At 52.1% G+C, this 23,630-nt stretch overlaps 1 protein-coding gene across 1 annotated transcript; it reads left to right on the top strand.

Moving 5' to 3' along the window:
* The first annotated feature begins 6,198 nt into the window (after positions 1 to 6,198).
* PSMD7 (proteasome 26S subunit, non-ATPase 7) lies at positions 6,199 to 14,631 on the top strand. Its single transcript, XM_062176291.1, has 7 exons — positions 6,199 to 6,360; positions 8,775 to 8,866; positions 9,962 to 10,054; positions 10,720 to 10,817; positions 11,345 to 11,425; positions 12,930 to 13,021; positions 13,669 to 14,631. Exons 1-7 carry the CDS (start codon positions 6,287 to 6,289, stop codon positions 14,111 to 14,113), a joined length of 975 nt encoding a protein of 324 aa, XP_062032275.1. The 5' UTR covers positions 6,199 to 6,286; the 3' UTR covers positions 14,114 to 14,631.
* Positions 14,632 to 23,630: the final 8,999 nt, after the last annotated feature.

Below are 23,630 nucleotides of genomic sequence, written 5' to 3'. Positions count from 1 at the left end.
ACAAATGTCGTATTCAAGCTCAGGGTCAACCTTGGAGGAGACTATTCCAGGGCATGAGGGCTGGAAGGGGGCCACCACGTCTGACAATGGTGAGTAATTCCTTTTAAGATTTATTTTACTGGGGCTGGCGCTGTGGCGCAGCGGGTTAATGCCCTGGCCTGAAATGCCAGCATCCCATATGGGTGCCGTTTCTAGTCCTGGCTGCTCTTCTTCCAGTCCGGCTCTCTGCTATGGCCTGGGATAGCAGCAGCAGAAGGCCAAGCCCTTGGGCACCTGCACCCACGTGGGAGACCTGGAAGAAGCTCCTGGCTCCTGGCTCTGGATCAGTGCAGCTCCAACCGTTGCAGCCATCTGGGGAGTGAACCAGCAAATAGAAGACCTCTCTCTCTGTCTCCACCTCTCTCTGTAACTCTGCCTTTCAAATAAAAAGATTTATTTTACTTATTTGAAAGGCAGAGTTACAGAGAAAGAGAAAGAGACTGAGAGAGAGGTCTTTCATCCACTGGTTCACTCCCCAGGTGGCTGCAACAGCTGGAGCTGGGCCAGGCTGAAGCCAGGAGCCAGGAGCTTCATCCAGGTCTTCCATATGGGTACAGGAGCCCAATCACTTGGGCCATCTTCTACTGCTATCCCAGGCACATTAGCTGGGAGCTGGACTGGAAGTGGAGCATCCAGGACATGCACCAGTGCCCATAAGGGATACTGGCATTGCTGGTGGTGGCTTAAGGTGCTACACCACAGCGCCAGGCCCCAACAAGCAGTTCTGACTCATAGGAAGCATACCTCCTGGCAGTAAATGGGATCGTAAATGGGATTTATATTTATCTGTTGACAGTCTGTTCCCCTGACAAAACCATAAACTCAAAAACAACCAGCTTTCATTTTTTTTAACTAGTACTTGAAACAAGGGCACATGCTTATTGAAAAATGTGAAGCTATTCTCAATATTCAAATACTAACATCATTTCCTATTAAATGAATATTGAGAAAACTTGAAAGATACTGGTTATAGAACAGTGCCAGATTTTTTTAAAAGATTTATTTATTTATTTATTTGAAAGTCAGAGTTACAGAGATGCAGAGGGAGAGAGAGAGAGAGAGAGAGAGAGAGAAGAGAAGGAGGGAGGGAGAGGGAGGTCTTCTATCCACTGGTTCACTCCTCAGATGGAGCTGAGCCAATCCAAAGCCAGGAGCCAGGAACTTCTTCCGGGTCTCCCACATGGATGTAGGGGCCCAAGGACCTGGGCCATCTTCTACTGCTTTCCCAGGCCATAGCAGAGAGCTAGACTGGAAGAGGAGCAGCCAGAACTCAAACGGTACCCATACGGGATGCAAGCACTGCGGCTAGTGGCTTTACCCGCTACACCACACCACCAGCCCTGTGTGCCAGACTTAGAGTGGTAAAAATAATCAACTTTGTGGTCAGCGTTGTGGGATAGCAGATAGAGCTGCCACCTGCAATGCCAGCACCCCCTGTGGGCACCAGTTCACGTCCCGGCTGCTCCACTTCTGATCCAGCTCATTGCTAACACTCTGGCAAATGCAGCAGAAGATGGCCTAAGTGCTTGGGCTCCTACACCCACACCAAAGACTCGGATGGAGCTCCTGGATCCTGGCTTCAACCCGACCCAGCCCTGGCCATTGTGGCCATTTGGGGAGTGAAACAGCAGATGGAGGCGCTCTCCTTCGCTCTCGCTCTCTCTGTAATTCTGACTCTCAAATACATAAATAAATACGTTTAAATATCTTTAACTTAAAATATTAGCCTGCTATAGACGTTTTAAATTTCTAGTCTTGCATGGAATTGCCTTGGCAGGGCCAAACGATTCTGTGGGCCTCATACGGCTTGCCCACTCCTGGTATAGAATCATATGTCAGTGGAAAAGTCAATGCATTCCAGAACATATCTGGGACATCTTTTCCCCTTCCAAGTTTACTGGGGCAGGGGGCACAGCTGAGCTTCTGAGCAGACGGAGGATATTATGAAGAACTCAAATCCAATCTGTGCAGCTACATGACGACAACCTAGGTTTACTGTAAAGAGGTGTTAATGATACATTGTAATCTAAATCTAAAAATAGCAAGTTTCAGAATATCATGTGCAGTTAAATTCACTTACCTGTTTTTTAAAGCTATGCTTATCGACACTGAAAGGTCCACTATAAAACACTTCCTGAAGGCGTCCCCAGAAAGTGGTAACCGGGGACTAGTTCTGAGAAGAACTAGGATTCAGATAAAGGAAATCAGGGAGATCCGAAGCTCAGTAATGGTTTCATGGGGCTTCATTACACTTTATATTCTTGCAGAGACTGGAAATTTCCCACTAATAAGGCTTTTTAAAAAGTAAGTCTAGGGCCCGGCGCTGTGGCTCACTTGGTTAATCCGTGGCGCTGGCATCCCATATGGGTGCCGGGTTCTAGTCCCGGTTGCTCCTCTTCCAGTTCAGCTCTCTACTGTGGCCCGGGAGGGCAGTGGAGGATGGGCCAAGTGCTTGGGACCTGCACCCGCATAGGAGACCAGAAGGAAGCATCTGGCTCCTGGCTTCGGATCAGCGCAGCGCTGGCTGTGGCGGCCATTTGGGGAGTGAACCAATGGAAGAATGACCTTTCTCTCTGTCTCTCTCTCACTGTCTATAACTCTACTTGCCAAATAAAATTAAAAAAAAAAAAAAAAAAAAGTAAGTCTAGCTGAAGAGTGGAGGGTGACAGGGGTCAGACCGGAAGTAGGAAGACCAGGTGGGAAGCTAACGCTAAAGTCCTTGTAAGAAGTGATAGAGCAATTTGGACCACAGTGAACATTCTCCACATGGTAGATTTCAGATGATTCCAGTGTATCTCTGTTTATCTGAATATTCTCATTTTTTGCAGTGATCACATGTAACTTGAATAGTTTTTTTTTTTCAAGATTTATTTATTTACTTAACTTACTTAAAAGGCAGACCAACAGACAATTGAGAGAGACAATGAGAAAGATCTTCCAACTGCTGGCTCACTCTCCAAATGCTCCCAACATCCAGGCCTGGGCCAGGCCAAAGCCAGGAGGCAGGAACTCCATCCAGCTCTGCCATGTGGGTGGCAGGAGCCCAAGTACCTGTGCCATCTTCCACTGCCTCCCCAGACGCATTAGCACGAAGCTATATCAGAAACAGAGCAGCCAGGGCTCAAATCAGCACTCCCACGTGCCATGTCAGTAACACGGGTGGCGACTTAACCTGGGGCACCATAACACCAGCCCCACCTGAATTGTTTTAAGTTCAAAGCCAACTGCACAGTTTCCATGAGTCAGGATTAGAGAGCTTCCCAATGAGCTTCAGAACAGCTACTCAGTGCGCACACCTGCCGTGGGAACGCCACGGGAAAGAAAACAGAATCCTAACAAACCCACACTGAGAACAGCTGATAGCAGGAGGAACGCCTTCCTGTCGGATCCACATGCGCATACAGCCAGAGCGAACAACAAAGGCAGCAGTTCCTACCTGCCTCGGCACGTTCCCAACAACTTCCTCAGAACTCACAAGAGGGTTCTTCTCGCTCTGCACGTGCCCCACGTTTTGCACAGCTCGCAAAGATGCACAGAGCCCCGTATGACAGGTTTACCTTTCATGCTGTCTTTCAGACCACAAGACTTCCGACCAAACGCTCTCTACAAAACACTGGCCCGGCACGGACACCCCCACCAACGAACTACTGCTAGCTCCAGCCCAGGGTCTCCAAGCTTTGCATCGTTACCGAAACTTCTCCCTTGTCTCCTTTAAAATGTTCCCTGCCACCTCCTTGAATACAACTATGGCTTACTGTGGCACCTGCATGTCCCGTATCAGAGCCGCCACTCCCAAAGAAGTGTCATCATCCCATGGAGACCGGGTTGTTACCTGGGCCGAGGACACAATACTGAGCAGCCAGGAGACAGGAACTGGAATCACAGAACCTGGCTCAGGCCCCAGCAGCCGTGATGCGGAAACAGGCCTCCCGGGGGCCTCACTGCTCCGTCTCCCTCGTGGAACTCATGGTCCATTCGCACAGTAACGAGTGAGCACCTCCAATCTTTCAGGCAGTTTAGAAGACACTGAAGATACAAAAACGAACCAACCAGGCGCTTACATTCGAATAAGGCAAGACAAGACCAGAAGAATTCCACAGACTATTCAAAAGCGATAAATACTGCAGGGAAAATGAAAGCAGAAACAAGCAGCAGGAGATCGGTGGAATCTGGACACAGTGCTCTGGAAAAGTCCACCAGGGGAGCAACTGTTGGTAAAACAGTGCTGTCTCCTCTGTGGAGCCATCTATGCCCCGGACGCCATCTTAGGCTCTGGCCCCTGTCGCCACCTTGCACAGTGAGCTTGGGTCCTAAGTACCTTGGCCCAACCACAGGTGTCAGCTCCACCCCCACCCTAATGGGATTCGCTGCTCCCACTTCCCTGCACCCCCGGCGAAGGTATAATGGGACCTGCTCCCAGCACACGTTCTCTCCCGATCCCCCTCTCTCTTACTTTCTCTCCCCCTCTCCCCCTGGCCTCTTGGGCTTCCCCGACCCGACAATAAACCTTTCCCTTAACTCCAAGTGTCTGGTGTGTTTTGTGGCGGCCTTACAAGCAACTTTTGAGAAATAATTTTCCTTTTCTTTAATTATAATTTTTTAAATGCATTTATCTTTTTGAGAGGCAGAGAGACGGAGTGAGCTTTCCCAGCCTCTGGTTCACTCCGCAGATGCCTGCAATGGCAGGGGCTAGATCAGGCTGACGCTGAACCCAAAACTCAGTCTGGGTCTCCCATGGGGTGGGGTTGGCCAGAATGTGAGCCAGGCCTGCTGCCTCACAGGGCGCTCACTGGCAGGAAACTGGAAGCAAGACTCCCCTCCAGTGGGCCAAACGCCCATTCCACGAGAAACACCGTTCATTTCTAAGGCAAGAACATTCCTGTTTCATCCGGTGATTAGCAGAGTCAGGGCCTCACCTGGAAGCCGCAGGGCCCCGGGGGGCCACCCCACATCGACAGAATTGGCATCTGCACTTTAACAAGGTCCCCAGGTGGCTCCTCCGCCTAGCAAAGTTGGAGAGGCACTAAGGAAAAGAACTAAAAGTTGGCGAATGCCCACTAGCCAGGTGCCCATACACTCAAGGCTCCCTAATTCTCCATCTTCCTTCCCTTAACACGACCCCCCTTGTGTCTTCCTAGCTATAGTGAATAAAGACAAGGAACGCCAACCGACGGCAAGTCATGCCGCGTGCACCCTGCCTACACGAGGCTCAGCTGACCCTGGGGGCCACATCCCCGGCTCTGCGGTGCTCACGTCCGTCCCCTCCCGCACAGCAAGGACGGCTGTGTCCCTCTGACGTCCAGACAGCAGGACTTCACCTCAAAGGGCTAGGAAGCCCAGGGGTGGGGGGGGACCGGCTGCTCCAGGCAGGACACCCAGCAGGAGCAAGCTGCCCAGGCATTTGGTTTACAGAGCCCGCCACTTCCGGGGAGGCCGTGTAGACAGGCAGGAACGTCAATGTCTTTTGCCTCCTTCTGCAAGTGCACCCAGGCCCCTCCTCCTACACTTCCTGGCAGTCTTCCTGGTTCTCTTCCTTGGCTGCATGCCAAGATGGGCCTCTTTTTTTTTTTTTTTTTTTTTTTTTCTACTTTTTCTTCAACCCCTATGCTCGTCCCGGCCTGAGAGACAACCTCTCTGGTCACGGGGAGCCTTCTCCTGCCCTGGTCACACAGCAGCCAACGCAGGTGGGGACCGGTGGGTTGCCGCCGTCCTGGTCAGCGAGGCGTCCCCAGCGGAGATGCAGGACATTCGAGTGAAAGAGACGTTTTCCACACCTCTATCAAAAGCGTGCTCACGTATGTAGAGAAAGTTCCCGTTAGAAAATTCCGGAGGACTTCAACCTGAAGAAAAGGCAAATGCTCTCTGGGAGGCAGAACTACACATTGCTACTATTTCCGTTTTTTCCGAAGGGGCCGGGTGAGCTAGGAAGTTAGTGAAAAGCCGGCTGCACGTGACCTTGCAACTCAATACCAGGTGACGCTTTATCCACCTTCCGCGTCCTGGAAAACACGCGGCACGGGAGCCCAGGCGGCCCCGCCTTCCTCCCGCCCTGTCCCGTCCTCAAGATGGCAGCCGCGGCGACAGAGTGGGCACTCCGCGCGAGGCACTCTGGGAGCGGAAGAAAGGCCGCGCGAGCGCGGGCGAAGCGGAAGGGGCGGAGCTGGGCCTGGCGGAGCGGCGGGAGTAGCAGCGACTGCCGGTGTTTGCGGGTCGCGGGGAGTCGGGCCTGCAGGCGGGTTGTGTCGCGATGCCGGAGCTGGCCGTGCAGAAGGTGGTGGTCCACCCCCTGGTGCTGCTCAGTGTGGTGGATCATTTCAACCGGTGAGCGGGACGCGCGGGGCGGGCGGGCGGGCGGCCCCGCCGCTGCTGAGTCACGGGCACGCTGGGGGCGGCGGGCGGCCGGGACTGGGTGGCCGGCCCAGACCCGCCTCGGCCCGCGGCGCCGGAGTCCCGGGGCGCGGCCTGCCTGGGCTTCGGCCGGAGTTCGCGTGATGCCGAACACGGGGGACAGATGGCGGCTGGCCCCGGCGCGCCTCGCCGGGAAGAGCCACCGTCTCTCGTGGGAAAGCCTGTGAATGCGGGCCCCGGGGTGGACCATGGTGTTGACCTGATAAGAATCTGGGGCTACCATAGCTTAAAATGTAGATGAGGTGTGTCGAGTTTTCTTTATTTAAAAAAAAAAAAATTTAAACAGCGAGAGCAGTTGGAGCTTCGGGCTTCGAGGAGTGAAGCTGACTCCCCGGGGGCCGAGCCGCTGGTCCTGCTCACCTGTTGCACACGCTGTCCCCAAGTTTCACAAGATAATGACTTGCATGGGCAGACACGAAAAGCCCGGTCGGGAGGGAGTACCTGCTGGGGTCAGGGTCGCTAAGCGCCCGCCTTCCCCGCGACTTGGCTTTGCCAGAATCCAACTCCAGGAGCTGTCAGGCCCCAGGTCGGTTCCACTGCTGTGTGGGCGCCTCAGCCAGTAAGGATGTGTGGGCTTGTCCGCCTTCCTCCCATGGGATGCTAGCCGTGCCCGGGGCGCACTTGCTGAAAACACGGTGCAGGCGACACTGCGGGCTGACGTCACGTCACGAAGGGTGGGGTTTGACAGACACACAAATGAGCGTTTTCTAAGCCAGCAGAAACATGTGTGAGTGTGGCGGTCTCCTTTGAAGAGTGGCAACTCCATGCTTGAAAGTCGTGTCCAAAAGAATCAGAACCACCAGGCACACCAGCATCTTTGTTGAAGTGCAACCCAAAATTTAGTGAGCGTTTATAGACTTGCTAAGCTGTTCACAAAAAACCCAACGTGCAGCTAACAGTTGTTAAAGAACAGATGGGGCGAAAGAAGTCCGTGCGTAGTTTTTGTGCTGTTCACTTTTCATAAACCTTGGAAGACCCTGCATATACGTGTGTGTGTGCGCGCGCCCGCGCGCAGAGAGGTTTCAGGTTTTTGCATCAAAATAAACTTTGAGGGAAACACTTGCAGCCTTTTGGAGAAAATCCCTGAGGAGGTTTGGAGTGGAGATGGGAACTCGGCCCTCTCGGGTCTGCCGCGGGCCAGTCAGGTGGCTGTGACTGGTACTCGGGCCCCGGGGGCAGGGAGGGTCCCGGGAATCACACTGAGTCCGTGGACTTTGCAGAGAATAAATCACGTCTCCCGGGGCCTATAGACATGGAGCAGGTGTTCTAGAAAGGAAGTGGCAGGCGAGAATCCAGGCCATAAAACTGGTTCTGTTCTGCTGTCTATAAGACCTGGAGATGGGAAGGATGGAGACAGGGAAGCTGCAGAGGGAAAAGTAAAGGTGGATTGGGAGCACAACTTGTGGTGGCGCCGAGACGCCAGCCGGCGCGTGAGAGCCGGCGTCCTGTACAGCTGGTTTGAGTCCTGGCTGCTCCACTTCCAGTCCAGCTCCCTGCTGATGCACCTGGGAAGGCAGCAGAGGAAGACGCCCAAATCCCTGGGGCCCTGCCACCCATGTGGGAGCCTGGATGGAGTTCCAGGCTCCTGGCTTAGGCCTGGCCCAGCATTGGCCATTGTGGCCATTTGGGGAGTGAACCAGAAGATGGAAGATCTGTGTTTCCTTTGTGGCTCTGCCTTTCAAATAAAATTTAAAAATCTTTTAAAAAAACAGCCAGATAATATTTTAAAACTCTCAACATCTGATAACTTTATTTCTTATTTATTTGAAAGGCAAAGTGATAGGGAGAGACAGAGACATCTGTCATCCATGGTTCACTCCCTAAATGCTTGCAGCCAGGAACCCCGTCCAGATCCGCTGCATGAGTGACAGGGACCCAGGTGCTTGAGAGCCATCCTCTGCAGCCTTCCCAGGCTCATTAGCAGGACTGGATAGGAAGAGAGTTAATCCAGGACCCTGTAGCAGGCACCCAAATACCACGTAAGCCACGGTGCCACCAGCAGCCCTGAGGGGCTCTTATTTGCACCATTTAAAATTTCTGTAAAGGTCAAAATGCAGCTTTATACAGGGCTACCTGTGTTACTTGGCAGTCAGCAGTAAGTAAAAACTGCCAGCATACATTAGTACAGAGTTCATGAATTACTCCCTATATTTACTAGCATTTGATATCAAAAACTGACTTAACACTGTCATTGTTTAGGAAGATGAGTTCATGGGTGAACTAAGTTGTGCCTGTGCCATTGGCATTTCCTGTTGAATGTGTCATCGTGGTTGGGTCTGGATCTGTGCCTGCCTCCCCAGACTGACGGCATCTGTTTTCCCATTCAGAATCGGCAAGGTTGGAAACCAGAAGCGCGTTGTCGGGGTGCTTTTGGGGTCATGGCAAAAGAAAGTACTTGATGTGTCCAACAGTTTTGCAGGTAAAAGATTTTATATTTTTTCCAGGAGTGTTATTTACCTTTTAAAAGTAAATTTGTTAGCATTTTTTTTTTACTATAGTACAGAGATTCTGTTTCAGAATTGCTAAAGGTTAGAAAAAGGATCTTGAGACTAGACCAGATGGTACATTTTTTTTTTAAAGATTTTTTTATTTGACAGGCAGAGTTAAAGTGAGAGACAGAGACAAAGGTCTTCCTTCTGTTGGTTCACTCCCCAAATGGCCGCAACGGCCAGAGCTACACCAAACCAAAGCCAGGAACCAGGTGCCTCTTCCTGGTCTCCCATGTGGGTGCAGGGGCCCAAGGACTTGGGCCATCTTCTACTGCTTTCCCAGGCCATTGCAGAGAGCTGGATCAAAAGAGGAGCAGCCAGGACTAGAACCTGGTGCCCATACGGGATGCCAGCACCGCAGGTGGAAGATTAACCTAGTGCACCATGGCGCTGGCCCCCAGATAGTACATACTTTAAACCTGCAGGCCAGGTGGTTTCACAGTGCACCTGCTCATCTCAGCCACTTAGTGCCTCAGCAGTGGCTGTGTGCAGTAACCCAGGCAGCCTGTGCTACACTGTGCACCCAGGGTAATGGGTAGGGCAGAGGGAGAGGTGGGGAGCTTCACCTTTTACTCGTGTGTGACTCTTAGGAGAATGTATCCATGTGCTCACAGCACTGTGTGATCAAAGCAGCAGTGACAACGAGCAGTGTAATTGCCAGCTTGCCCTGTGACCTGAGGTGACCATCTCCAGTGTCTGAAAGGACCAGCCAGTAACGTCACCGACCCAGTGGGGACTGCCAGGAAGTGAGGGGCTGCAGCACACTGCCGAGCCTGTGTCCTCTGCAAAGGCTCTGGCCACTGGCGCTGGGTCTTCCCGTTCGTTGAGAGACGCTGGAAATCTGGATTTTTATATATATTCTGGTTTTCAATGAGAACAACAAAAAATAACGTTTAATGTTGTGTCAGAGAAATCAGACACACAGAGTGACTGCAGTCTGGCCTAGGGATCCCCGACTGTGACCCGTCGTCCAGGTTTCTGTCTCGGCACCCTGAACTGCATCTTAACCGTTGTTTTTTCTTTAGTCCCTTTTGATGAAGATGACAAGGATGATTCTGTCTGGTTTTTAGACCATGATTATTTGGAAAACATGTACGGAATGTTTAAGAAGGTCAATGGTGAGTCTTCATTTTCTAAGAAGAAATTGTGGTTGTATGGTTTCAGCTTATGTGTGTGTGTGCACGTTGTTGTTTTGTTTTTTAACATCAGGGGCCCTTAGGCTTAGGTTTGTAAGCGCAGTGGTAATGGAGGAGTGAGGTGGGATGAATGGAGGCTGACGTTTCAGTGTGAGGCGAGCAGCCCCCCGGGTTTGAGCAGTGCAGAGGGCCGGCCCTCAGAGAACAGAAAGCCATGCAGGTCCGCCTGCCCCCGGAGCTGCTGCACCACTAGGCTGAACCTCTCTGTTCTCTGTCGTTTGCATTTGATTCATGGCAGCGGCCACACTGCTTTGGAAGTGTTTGTTCCCACAACACTCATAGCTGCTGGTCGTGTGACGTGAGCTTGTATTTGTTTAGATACTGCCTTGGACCTGTTCTCTAGTTGTTTGCTCGTGCCTGGTTTCCTTAAAATGGTCTGGGACAAGGATGTCTCCGGATCACACGCTGCCTATTGCTTGAGAACCATGTTTTTGAATTTTAGATTTCATATGAATGTCAATATTGAAAATAGGTTTCTGGAATGTTCACAAAGTTAGAAACGTAACGACTGAGGCTCCTGCCCTTTTTGAGCAAATATCGTAGCTCTTCATGACACAGTGAAAGCCCGCTTGTGTTTTCCTTCCCAGCCAGAGAAAGAATCGTTGGGTGGTACCACACAGGCCCTAAGCTGCACAAGAATGACATTGCCATCAATGAACTCATGAAGAGATACTGCCCGAACTCAGTACGTGCTCACCCTCGCTCCTATCACACTCTCCACCAGCTGACCCAGCTCCTGGGAGGGCCTGCCTAGCAAGCGTGTTCACTGCTTTTTCTCCAGAAGCTCCGTGTGTTCTTATAACCTGTGTAATCCACTGTGACCTAGTGCTAGTGTATTTAGTAAATAACCGTTCGTGCCAGCTAATTTTCTGGGATATGAGTTGACTTCGTCCTCTCAGTAACCATATGTCTTTACAAATGAGAAAGCTGAAGTTCAGAATGGTCAGTGGGGACCCGGATTCACATTGTGGCCCTCTTAAGAATCTCTGGTTCCTTATGTCTAATGACCAGCACACAACTTCCCAGGTTGGTCACGGGAGGGAACGAACAGCAAAACAAAGCACGTCGTTTGCAGGACAAACTTCGTGCTGAAAGTTCTGGCGCGTCTCTAATTGAATGATGGAAATCACTTTAGTAATCATCAGAAGAATGCCTGAAATTGTCCCTTTGTGTCATGTATGAGTTTGTTGCTAAGATGTGTTTCCTTGCCAGGTACTGGTCATTATCGATGTGAAGCCAAAGGACCTGGGGCTGCCCACAGAAGCATATATCTCAGTGGAAGAAGTTCATGACGTAAGTCTTACCTAGGACGTGAAGTTTGCTGCTCATCGGGTGATTGGGGTTCTTGTTTCTTTGTGTTTCCATTTTGAAGTCGACAAGTCCTTTATCTCTTTTTAACAAAGAAAAGGTAGTTGGTTTCTGTGATCCTAAGCTCTTCTCCCCTTGAGTTGTTGAATCATCAAATTTTAGAACTAGAAGATCACTAGGGATCGAAAGTCCCCTTTTCTAGGTGAAATTGAGGCCCAGGCTAGTCACACGATTGTTCATGGCACCGGAAATGCAGAGCCGGGCCAGCCTGACCTGAGTCTGCTGCAGCATCCACCGTGGGGCCTGCCGCGTGCCAGGAAGAGTCTTGGTCCTGGATCGGGCAAGCATTCAGCTCAGAGATGAGGACGCCCACATCATTTACAGGTTACCTGGGTTCAGTACTCTGCTCCACTCCCGACTGCAGCTTCCTGCCAGTGCAGACCCTGAGAGGCAGTGGTGATGGCTCACCCAATTGGGTTCCTGCCGGCTGTATGGGAAACCTGGGTTGAGTTCCTGCTTCCCAGCTTCCATCCTGCACAAGCCTGGTCGTTGCAGGCACTGGGGAAAGAACCAGCAGTTAAAAGCTTTCTCTATGCATCTGTAGCTTTCAAATTAAAAATGTGGCGGGGGGATCTTAAATAGATCACGCGTTTTCGAATAGAGCTGCCAGGAGCTAGACAGCCAGACCGCCTGTGTGCTCACTGGACTCCTCAGTGCTCAGCTGTGCGGCCCACTGCCCGCTGTGTGTGTAAAGGTGAAGGGCTGCCGACGTGCAGAAAACTGACCTCCATTTCTAGGACAGGACTTGACGTAGAAATACACACGTATGGGCAAACTTCAGAAAGGTCATGAAGTGGTTGACATACAAATTTAAAATTTTTTTGAAATATGCACATGAAATATGGGTCTTCTGAAGTAGCCTTGTGTATTTTGTTGTGGGTATAAAATATCTGTGCTTAAGGTGTCGGCAAAAGAGCTCAGTCTTAGGTCTCCAAAGCCAAAGATTGGAGGCTGGATTAAAGTCTTATCAGGAGTTCAGTATATGTGCGTATCCTTACGTTCAGTTGTAGAAGCTGGGAGAGGGTGTTCTAGGCCAGTGTCCTCTGGGTATTCCTTGCACTGAGCCCTGTCCTCAAGTGTAGGTATCCTGTGTCTTGTCCAGTTAGTTAAAAAGTTGAACTGAAACTTTCTTGAGTATCCATCCCCAGCGTGGGCTTGATAGAATGACGCTTTTCCTCAGAAAACAATTCAGTGGCCCCTAAACATAAACAAAGCAAATAGCATCCCAGGAGGCGTCAGCACTGAGCATAGCCACAGCGACAGTACCTTTAAAGTCTGAGTGATCAAAGCAAACCTCAGGTGCTCTGCCATGGGAAAGCGGTAATGCACATGGGAAATGAGCTGAAAGTGAAGACTTGAGGTGTAAAAGGCAGTGTGTGCCAGTTTGCCTGCTCTAAGTAAATAACTACAGTTAGACCTCCTCCCCCAGGACGGAACCCCAACCTCGAAGACATTTGAGCACGTGACCAGTGAAATTGGAGCAGAGGAAGCTGAGGAGGTGGGAGTGGAACACTTGCTACGGTGAGACCTCAGTCAGCCTCGGTCACTGCCCATTCGGGGGGGGCAGGTCAGGAATCGACACTGGGGACCAGCTGTAAACAGGTGGTTGAACTGAGTCCGCGGCTTTGTGGGTAGCACACCTCGTCCAGAAACTGATGTTGACAGGAACCAGTGTGTGAAGGAAACACAGCCTGCACACGTGGTGCCCTTTCCGACAGATGTAGCCCGTTTCCAGCAAAGAGTCGTTTGGGGGATGAGTTTTGTTTTAGAATCCTCCGTCTGTGTAATTGTTTGAATCAGCCAGTAGGGTTCCTGCTACTACTGATCGCAGCTTCTCAGAGCATCCTAGAATCACAGGTGCAGAAAGTGCCCTCCCTTTTTGGAGCAGGGAAGTTGAGGCTCTGCGCTGACTGACCTTGTCTTTTTTTTTTTTTTTTATGAAAATAGGTTTGTTTTAAGCTCTCTTACAGCTTTTGAAAAGTCCTGTGTAGTAAGAAAGATAAAATATGCCCCCAATTGAAAGCAGAATTAGTAGTCTATGCCCAGATCTTTCTCAGCTGGAGAAGTAGCCTTTCTGTGAGCTTGCCCCCCCCCTCGGGAAGGGGGGCGTTTGCTCAGATGACGCGGTGCCCTGATGCTTTCCTGCCCACCTTTCTGGCTTTTCACAGAGACATCAAAGACACGACGGTGGGCACGCTCTCCCAGCGGATCACAAACCAGGTCCACGGCTTGAAGGGACTGAACTCCAAGCTGCTGGACATCAGGGGCTACCTGGAGAAAGTGGCCACGGGCAAGCTGCCCATCAGCCATCAGATCATCTACCAGCTGCAGGATGTGTTCAACCTGCTGCCCGACGTGAGCCTGCAGGAGTTTGTCAAGGCCTTCTACCTGAAGACCAACGACCAGATGGTGGTGGTGTACTTGGCCTCACTCATCCGGTCCGTGGTCGCCCTGCACAACCTCATCAACAACAAGATTGCCAACCGGGATGCAGAGAAGAAAGAAGGGCAGGAAAAGGAAGAGAGCAAAAAGGATAGGAAAGATGACAAAGAGAAAGAGAAAGACAAGGAAAAGAGTGACGTAAAGAAAGAAGAGAAAAAGGAGAAAAAGTAAAAACGTGTAGCTTTTTAAATTTGTAAATTAAAAACTTACAAACTAAATCAGCGTGCCACCAGAGGGTTCTTTTTCACGTTCAGTGCTTGTTAAAAAGCCGTCCTGATGAGAGCTCTCTGCCCGCGTCATGAAGGGGAATGGGTAGAGGGACGAGCCGCACCTCAGGCCGCAGCATCGGCGTCGGCCACTGCAGGTCGGGGTGACAGCTCAGGCCTCGGGAGGCGAGGAAGTGAAGAGGCCGCCTGCACCGGGTGTGGTACTCTTCGTTCTCTGATCCGACAAGCCAGGCGCTGGTTTTCCATCTTGAATGACTCGTGGGGTCTGTTTGCGGTTTCACAGAACTGCTCATGGAACGCATAGATGCCATTCATTCTCCGCCTTGTGCAGCCCTTGAGTTCTGACCCCGCTGAAGCTGGTGAGAATACGCGCCGTGCGTGGCCCTGGCGCTGTGGCATTCTCAGGGCTTGGGACCCGTATGTTGTTTACCTTCAGACACGATTAAATGGTTTGGTTTTTAAGTCTGTTCTCGTGATTTTTACTTTGGGAGTGGCTACCTGTTGTTTTCAGAAGCAGCCAAGACAATCTAGTGGAAGGAGCGTAAAGAACTCCTTCAGCCTCTGTATCTTTATAAGAGCCCTGGCCTAGCGCCGCAGACTCCCACAGCCCACACCAGTGCCTCCGTTTAGGCAGAGCTGGCGCGTCACGGGGTGCCGCCCACGTGGGAGACTGGAGAGTTGGAGGCATCTGGCAGGTGACCCAGAGGGTGGCAGCTCTGCCACAAGGAAATTCAGAGAGGGTCTCAGTCTTTAAGTGACCTGTGTCCTGGTGTGTACCTCCAAGTCCTCCCGGGGAGGCGGCCATGTCTGAGGTCGGCAGTGAGTCTGCAGTGGCACGTCCGGTACCCCTGTGGTAGTCCTGGGAACCTCGGACGCTGAGGGCACTACTGAGACCAGAACAGTCACCCCAGAGTAAGAGTGCAGGGCTCCTAGGAGAACAAATGAGGTAACAGGCGAGTCGTGCGACACAGGTAGTCACTTTCCTCTCTTGGCAGTTAGTCCCAGTGTCTAAGGCACCACGTGGACTAGCAGTGTTCCCAGACTTGATGCAGTACAGTAACACGGCTGTCCCCCAGAAGCTGTTCCTGAGGTTTTAATGCCCCCAAGTGATCAGAGCACCCATCTATTCCACAGACCGGCCAGAGGGCTAGTTAGCAACACACAGGATGGAACAGCTGCCCCAGCTAAGTAGAACAAGGGTCACTTGGAGGCTCAAGGCCCTGAAATTAAAGGAGTTGGTGAAGGGAGACTGCAAAGAGTTGTCACCTTCAGCTGTCAAAACTCAGATGGCTGCTGGATGTGAGTCAGAAACGGAAATTCGTGGCTAAAAACGAGATGTATCCAAACGCGAGAGTTAAAGAAGTGATGGCTGGCATGTTCAGAACAGACTGACAGGTGAGGGCACCTGGACCCTAACTCCCCAGGGCGAGAGCAGGACGAGGGAGCAGGAATGCCATGTTCCTAGGCCTTGGGCAGGGGACATGTGGCAAGTTGTCCTAAGGAGAGCTTGGGGCTACTGGCCAAGGTTAAGCCACCACCTGCGACTGACATCCCATATGGACACAGGCTCAAGTCCTGGCTGTTCCACTTCCAATCTGGCTCCCTGCTGCGAGCCTGGGAAAGGAGCAGAAGGTGGCCCAAGTACTTAAGACCCCTGCGTCCACGTAGGAGACCCGGAAGAAGCTCCTGGCTCTTGGCTTGCCCAGACCTGCCTGACTGTTGCAGCCTTTTGGGGAGCGAACCAGCAGATGGAAGATCTCTTTCTCTGTCTCTCCCTCTCTGTAATTCTGCCTTTTCAAATTAAAAACAAAAAAACAGAGTCCTTTATGTAAGGGTCAGGGGCAAGTGCATACCTGAATTGAAAGCACAAAGGATTCAGTTCCTTTAATACTAAAATTAGGACTTAAAAAGCAAAAGGCTGCTTAAGGGGGCCACTGCTGTGGTGCTGTGGACAAAGCTGCGGCCTGCAGTGCCGGCATCCCATAGGGGCACTGGTTCCAGTTCTGGCTGTTCCTCTTCCAATCCAGCTCTCTGCTATGCCCTGGGAAAGCAGCAGAAGATGGCCCAAGTGGTTGGGCCCCTGCACCCGTGTGGGAGACCCAGAAGAAGCTCCTGGCTTCAGATCGGCCCAGCTCCGGCTGTTGCAGCCATTTGGGGAGCAAAGCAGCAATGGAAGACCTCTCTGTCTTTCCCTCTTTCTGCAATTTTACCTCTCAAATAAATGAATACTTCAAAAAAAAAAAAAAAGCTGTTTAAGCTTGGCCAACTGGAATGGACTGGAATGATTACTGAGCATCTTAGAACACAGGCATACCCAGGCCTCTGTGTTTAAGAGCTTGACCCTCAGAGGGGCGAGACACTTCCGCCTTCCCAGCAGGCTTTTCAGCTCACTCCGGTAAAGGACGCAGTTTAGTCACCAGGGCACGTTTTCTGAGGCAAAATCGCTGCCATCACGTACGGGAGGGCGAGCAGGACAGGCTACTGATGACGTCTCGCCGTGCAAACAGCAGCTGACTTGACCAACCGGGCAGCCTTGTGCTGGTGCAGTCTGGCGGCCTCCAGATGACGTTTCCAAACAGCTGCCATTGTCCCAGAAAGAGACTGACCCCTCAGGCTGGACCTCATCTCTGCGCTACCACACTGGCTTCCCTTCGGTTGGGGTTGGGGTTGGGGTTCCCAGCCACCAGGATAAGGACTCCCAGCACACGGTATGCACAGCATGGTCCCTAGTCCACACTGGTCTTCTGTGTGCAAACATGCAACATTCCTGCACTTACAGGTTAGCTCCCAACACAGATGGAAACACCAGGAGTGGAACAAGAGCCTTGGCCCATCCATCTTGTTCAGACCATCAGTCACTCAAGGGAGAAAAGGGAGGAACTAAGGAGTCCACAAAGTACACAGAGGGGCGGTTGGGGCTCACGGGGTTGAGCCACCGTTTGGGACAAACACATCCCACATCAAAGCTCCTGGGATGCAGTCCAGCTCCACTCGGATCTGACGTCCTGCCAGACTGCACCGTGGGACACAGCAGACGATGGCTCAAGTACTTGGGTCCCTCACACCCACGTGGGACATCTGGATGGAGTCTGGACTCTGGCCTCAACCTGGCCCAGTGCTGGCTGTCGGCAGGCATTTGAAGTGAACCACAGGATGGGAGAGCTTTCTCTGTGTGTGTCTCTCTCACTCTTGCCCTCTTACTCTCTGTTGCTTTGCTTTTCAAATTAATAAAAATACAGCTTTGTTTGTCTAAACATTTTTTGTGGAAAATGCACATTACAAAAAAAAAAAAAAAACTATGGATTTCAAAAAAATTTTGCACCAAAATGAACATGCTCTCTTTCTATTTTTTGTGACCTTTGCAAAGCACCCTCATCTCATTCCTCCAGTGTGCTAGATGCAAAGTAAAACTTTCAAGGAGGAATGAGAGACCCAGAATTTTACTCCATTTTCTAGAAGGCCCTTCAGCCAAATACTCATACAGTTTCACTTCAAATGAATGACTTAACCTCAGTTCACCATGAAAGAGTGAAATATTCCACTTAACTGGGAAACTGCACCAGTCCTTTTCTTCTGCCATTTCCCTACTAAAACACCTATGAAGAAGAAATAAATTTTGACAATGGGGGCTGGAGCTGTGGCATAGTGGCTTAAGCCACTGCCTGCAACACCAACATCCCATATGGGTGCCAGTTCTAGTCCCGGCTGCTCCACTTCTGACCCAGCTCTCTGCTGTGGCCTGGGAACACAGTGGAGGATGGCCCAAGTGCTTGGGCCCTGCACCCACGTGGGAGATTCAGAAGGAGCTCCTGCTCCTGGCTTCAGATCAGCACAGCTCCGGCCGTTGTGGCCAATTGGGGAGTGGACCACTGGAGGGAAGACCTCTCTCTCTCTCTCTGCCCTTCCTTCTCTCTCTGTGTAACTTTGACTTTCAAGTAAAATAAATAAATCTTTTAAAAAAAAAAAAAAGTGATGACAGAAGATAAAGGCAAAAAAAGAAAAACTGGGGAAATTAGCAGGCTTCCAAGGGCCCAGATCGAGAAATCTTTTTCTCATCCCTCCTCTCTGACACTAGATGGCGCCACAGACTCATCTCTGCCACTCATGCTTTGGGCTGCGACAACGCCGCCAGGATCTGGAAGGCCTGGGAAGAGTGTGTGAGTGCAGACTGGTGGGACCCAGCTGCACGCCGCCGCCCTGCTGCTGGGCACTGCGAGGGGGACACAGGAGGCTTTCCCTGTCCAGACAGCGCAAGCTTCCCATTCCCAGTGCTGCTGCCACTCCTGGTTTCTTCAGGACCACCGTGATGTGCTGGTCCACATGTAGTAAAGCTCTCCAGAAAGAGGGCGAGGGGCTGCCAAGTCACCGCCTTCGCCAGTCTCCCTGCTGTGGCTGCCATCAGCCTGGGAAGATGGTCTTCCCTCCAGGCACAGCAGACAACAGACAAACAGACACCCCAAGAGCACAGGGAAGGGGGAAAAAAGGAGACTAACAAGGATCGGACGCGCTCTGAGGATTGCATCACCTTTATAACTTTACTAAGTCTCTATAATTTTTAAATTATTTATTTTCATCTGCTTGAAAGAGTGACAGAGAGAGATCTTCCATCTGCTGGTTCAGTCCCCAAATGTCTAACAGCCAAGGCTGAGCCAGCCCAGAGCCAGGAGCCAGGAACTCCAGCCAAACCTGCCACACGGGTGGCAGGGCCCCAAGCACTGGAGCCATCACTGCTGCAGCCCAGGATGCATGGGACGAGTGGGCACTCTGACATGGGATGTAGGTGTCTGAAGCAGCAGTTTAACCTGGGGCTCCACAATGCCCACCCCCATGGTTAGCCACCAGCAGGGGCTCCGGTAAGCAAGTGATAAATCACGCCAGTGTCCAACCACTGAGATTTCAGGGCTGCTCACGATGTTGACACAACCTCGCCTACCCCGGCTAGTCCTCAAAGGTACCGGAGTGCAGCCGTCCACCACTCCCACACCTCTCCTACTGCCGGGCGCCTAGGGGGCCTGCAGCCGCGCACCAGCATGAAGCCGGCTCCGCGAGCCCACGCCGGGACCTCACAGGAGGATCTGAAAACTACCAGCTGCTAAGGTAACTCCCTGTCCTTGTCTGTAAGAAACAGAACTACCTGCTGCCTCAGGATGTAGGAAAACTCAATGAAATATCACATGGGAGGGGCTCGGAACAGAGTGTCCACCAGGACTACCTAAGTGGGACTGATACCACCACTGTGCTTCAACCCACCACCGGCATTATCTAAGCAACATTCCAGTGTTCATGTTCATGTAACTTTCTGAGAGCCACCTGAGAGCCACCTTTATTTTCCCTTCTGTGAACTGCTACTTGTATCTTTCGTTCATTTTTTTCCCGTTGAGTCTGTTTCCTTTTTCTTGCTGATGTGTAGAAATCCCATGACTATGCAAACACAGCCCCGCTTGCAGTTTTGTGTGTGAGTTACTTGACTGGCTCCTTCCTACCTTCCAGGACTTGAGGCTAAACTCCTCTTTAAAGAATACTTTTCTAAAAGCCTATAGAGAGTAGACCCTTTCTCTCCAGCCCCACATCCCTTACCCACACAAGATGTATCCAGGGGCTTCCGCACACACACCCCCCCCCAGACAGACGCCGCCCAGAGGAGGGCAAGACAGGCTGACGGTGTTCCACTCCTATAATGTGGTGGCCCGTACCCATGCTCCAAGACACCCCCCCATGGGGACCTTAAATAGACAATGTTTTTCCTGTCCACGCATGCCTAAGATAAAAGTTTAATTTACAGTTAAGTGGGCACAGTAGAATAACAAGAACTAAAAATGAAACAAATACCACAATGTACTATGATAAAAGTTACATGTTTGCGGCAACTTGAGCATACAGTTTTTTCTTTCCTTGTTAAGAGAAGTTTCACCTTTTCACTTGTAGGCACCGCGCTAACAGACTGCGCCCGGGACCCACAGCTCACCTTCTCACTGACAGGAAGCACTTCACGGCGTGTAGTGTAGTGCTCTGTGTAGGCACGTCTACATTCCCAGCATCGCCACTCCTGGGCTCTGGAGTCCAAGAAGGGCTACTTGAACAGCGCCGTGATGCTGCGACAGGCGATCTGATACCAAATAATGACTAATGGGAAGGTAGCACCTACAGTCTGGACCCACTGGACAGAGGGATGACAGGACAGAGCAGGCATGGCAAGCTACTCAGAACAGTGTGCGACTTAAAATTGATGAGTTGCTTATTTCTGGAATATTCCATTTAATATTTTTTACCACAACTGACCGTGGGTAACTACAATAGGGGAAAGTGAAAATACAGATAAGGGCGACTAGTGTATTTTAACCAATTCCAGGGAACTGCAGAACAACCATGACTATGAGATCTAAAAGTCTGGTGGGGGGAGAACGAATTTCCTCTGAAAACAAACGATGCCCCTGTACCCACAGCCCACCTGCTCCTGGGGTGAGGGGGCTGTGGCTGAGCCACCCGCTGGGGGAGCCCTGGAGCGGCAAAGGTGGTCCATCGGCTAACTCCCTACTGTCCCAGCACCACCTCCCTCGCCACCCACCCCGTAATTACACAGGAAATGGCCCCGGCATTGTCCTTGAGAGACTGGGCATGATTCTTGCCAACTGGGTTTGGCTGGAGGCCCAGCTGTGCGCTAATAACATCCCAGGGCAGGGAGCCACGGTCACAGGCTGGACCAGACCCAGGCAAATGACGTCAGCTGGGGGCTGGGGCTGGGGCTGGAAGGACGCCCACCTCCCAGGGCTCTCGATCCCCAAGCCAAGGCAGACGGGGGACTTCCTGCCTGGCTTTCTAGTGGGGAGGTTATCTCATCTACACATGATGGCCAGGCCAGGGCTCTCTCATTTACTAAAAATCACAGTCACGTTCGGGAGCCAGGAAATGGAACAGAGGCTGATCCAAGAACACTTCACCAGACCAGCACGGGCGTATCACCTCCCTATCACCATGTAACGGATTCCCACATCACGGAGCGGCCAGAGTATCTCACAGCTTCTGCGGGCCAGGGGCCCAGGCACCGCTTACCTGGGTCCTGTGCTCAGGGCGGCTCGCAGGCTGCGGCCCAGGTGTCGGCTGGACTGTGGTGTCCTCAAGAGCTCAACAAGGACCGGAGCCGGCGCTCAGGGGCTGCTGGACGGAGGGCCTCAGTTCCTTGCAGTTGACAGGAAGCTGCCCCCAGTCCCCGGCCACTAGGGCCCCTCCCGCAGGGCACTTTGCTTCATGCACAGCCAAGAAGGCGACAGGGAGAGTCAGCTGGCAGGAAGCGAGACACAGTCTTTGCAATTGCATCACAGGAGTGGAGTCCCGGCACCTTTGCCACATCCTATTGGCTAGAAAGGAGTCACCAGCCCTGCTCACACTCAAGGGGAGGAGAGGACCAGGAGGGGATCCCTGGGGGCCACCTAAGCTGTACCCCAAGGACAGCTATGTACAAGAAATCAGCAGGGTGGGGCTGGCCTTGTGGCGCATGGGTTCAGGTGCACGTAAGTGCTGCTGTGAGTCCCAGCTGCTCTTCGATCCAGCTCCCCACTGATTCACCTGGGAAGGCAGCAGACGATGGCCCAAGTGCTCAGGTCTCTGTCACTCACGTGGGAGACTCAGACAGGGGCTTTGCCTTTAAATAAATAAAACTCCAAGGAATTCCCCCACAGTAGCCAACAGTAGGTCACAGTGGGGTTTTCTTTTTAAACTTTGGTACCTAATTGATGCTTTAGAATGCGGACAGTGTTGGTGGGAGATGCAGAAAATACCCCCCTTGTTTATAAGCAAGGCTGCCTTTGCAGAACAAAGCAAACCCACTCCACCCCCACCCCACCCCCAGCATAAGGCAGGCAGGCAGAGCTCGCGAGGGGCAGTGTACAGCAGGCTCTGTCTTGGCTGAGGGGCAGACACTCAATCCTGACATGCATTTCCCTTTTCTCCCTCCCAAGCCCCTGTTAAAATGACGGTGAATGCCTACAGAAGATTTTCCACTTAGCTTCACCCAACTGGTCCACTTAGAGTACGTGAAAAGTACACAAGGGGACCCAACCAGTTTTTGGAAGCTGCCAAGCAGGAGGGCTGGCCTGGCAGAGGGAGCCCTGGCCAAAAACCCAAGTGGAAGCATCCTAGCCTCGAGGGTTCTGGCCTGCCGGCAGCAGGTGCATACATCGGCATTGTGATGAAGCACGGACGCCCCTGGGCTCTCAGTGCATGCTGCCTGCCTTTCCTTCTGCCCCCCAGGTGGATCCAACAAAGCAGAAGAAAACCAAGGTAGCAGATTAACCATCCTTTGTCCCTTGCCAGCCCAGCTAAAATGACAGTGACCTTCATAAAAACCTTAACTCGGGAGGGCAGTAAGGGTCTAAGAGGCTTTGGTGGTAGAAAATGATGTTTGAAAGTTTGGGGCTAGTTCTGTGGCACAGTGAGCTAAGTTGACACCTGCAATGCTGGCATCTCACGTGAGTGCCGGTTCAAGTCCCGGCTGCTCCACTTCCAATCCAGCTCCCTGCCCATGTGCTTGGGAAACAGTGGAAGATGGACACAAGTGCTTGGGTCCAGGCCACCCAAGTGGGTGTCCTGGATGGAGCTCTGGGCTCCTGGCTTCAGACTGGCCCAGCCCCAGCCGTTATGGTCATCTGGGGAGTGAACCAGCAGATGGAAGCACTCTCTCTCTCACACACACACACACACACACACACAAATTAAAGTTTTTAAAAAGCTTGAAAAGGTGGACACCAAGTAGGAGAGGCAACTGCCAAGCAAGCTCTCACCCAAGACACTGCAGAGGGAGATATTGGCAGAAGTGTCGCGTCCCTTGGAGCCGCGGGAGCCCCAGTAACACGAAGGAAGGAGTGAGGCGGAGACTGCCAGCTGGAGTTGCTGACGTTTCCGCACTAAAGGGCGAGACACCAGGTTCTTCCACGAGCCCCTCGAGGCCTGGCCTCTCCACCCCAGCTACAGACCAGTGGGCAAGTGCAATTCCAGCCTTGGGAACCTGAGTCCAAGTGGAAGGCTGAGGGAAGGCACAGGGTGGAAAAGCAGAAGAGAAGGTAGAGTCGGCAGCCTGGACTCCAAGCAGGTGTGCCTGGGCCAGGGACAGCCCACCCTTAGGTGGGAGAGCAGAGAACCCAGCTGTCTGGTCCATTTTGTGCAGCGATACCAAGATATCTCAGACAGGGGAACGTGTGAAGAAGTTTAGTCAGCTCGGGCTTCTGTGGCCTGCCGAGTCCAGGAGTATGGCTCCCGCATGTGGCAAGGGCCTCTGGCTGCACCAGCCCGAGGGGGGGAGCGTCCCACGGCAACACCGCCAGCTCGGGTCTCTTCCTCTTCTCACAAAGCCGTCCGGGCCATCGTGACCGCATCTAACTCCAGTCACCTCAAAACCCCACCTCCAACCATGGCTCACACATGAGCTTTTGGGAGACAGACACACCCCAGAGCTTTCCAGCTCCGGA

The sequence above is a fragment of the Lepus europaeus genome, chromosome 19, assembly GCF_033115175.1.
Source record: "Lepus europaeus isolate LE1 chromosome 19, mLepTim1.pri, whole genome shotgun sequence".
In the NCBI taxonomy this organism is placed as follows: Eukaryota; Metazoa; Chordata; class Mammalia; order Lagomorpha; family Leporidae; genus Lepus; species Lepus europaeus.
Note: the sequence above shows the minus strand (reverse complement) of the source record. Positions and strands in the feature narration are given on the sequence as shown.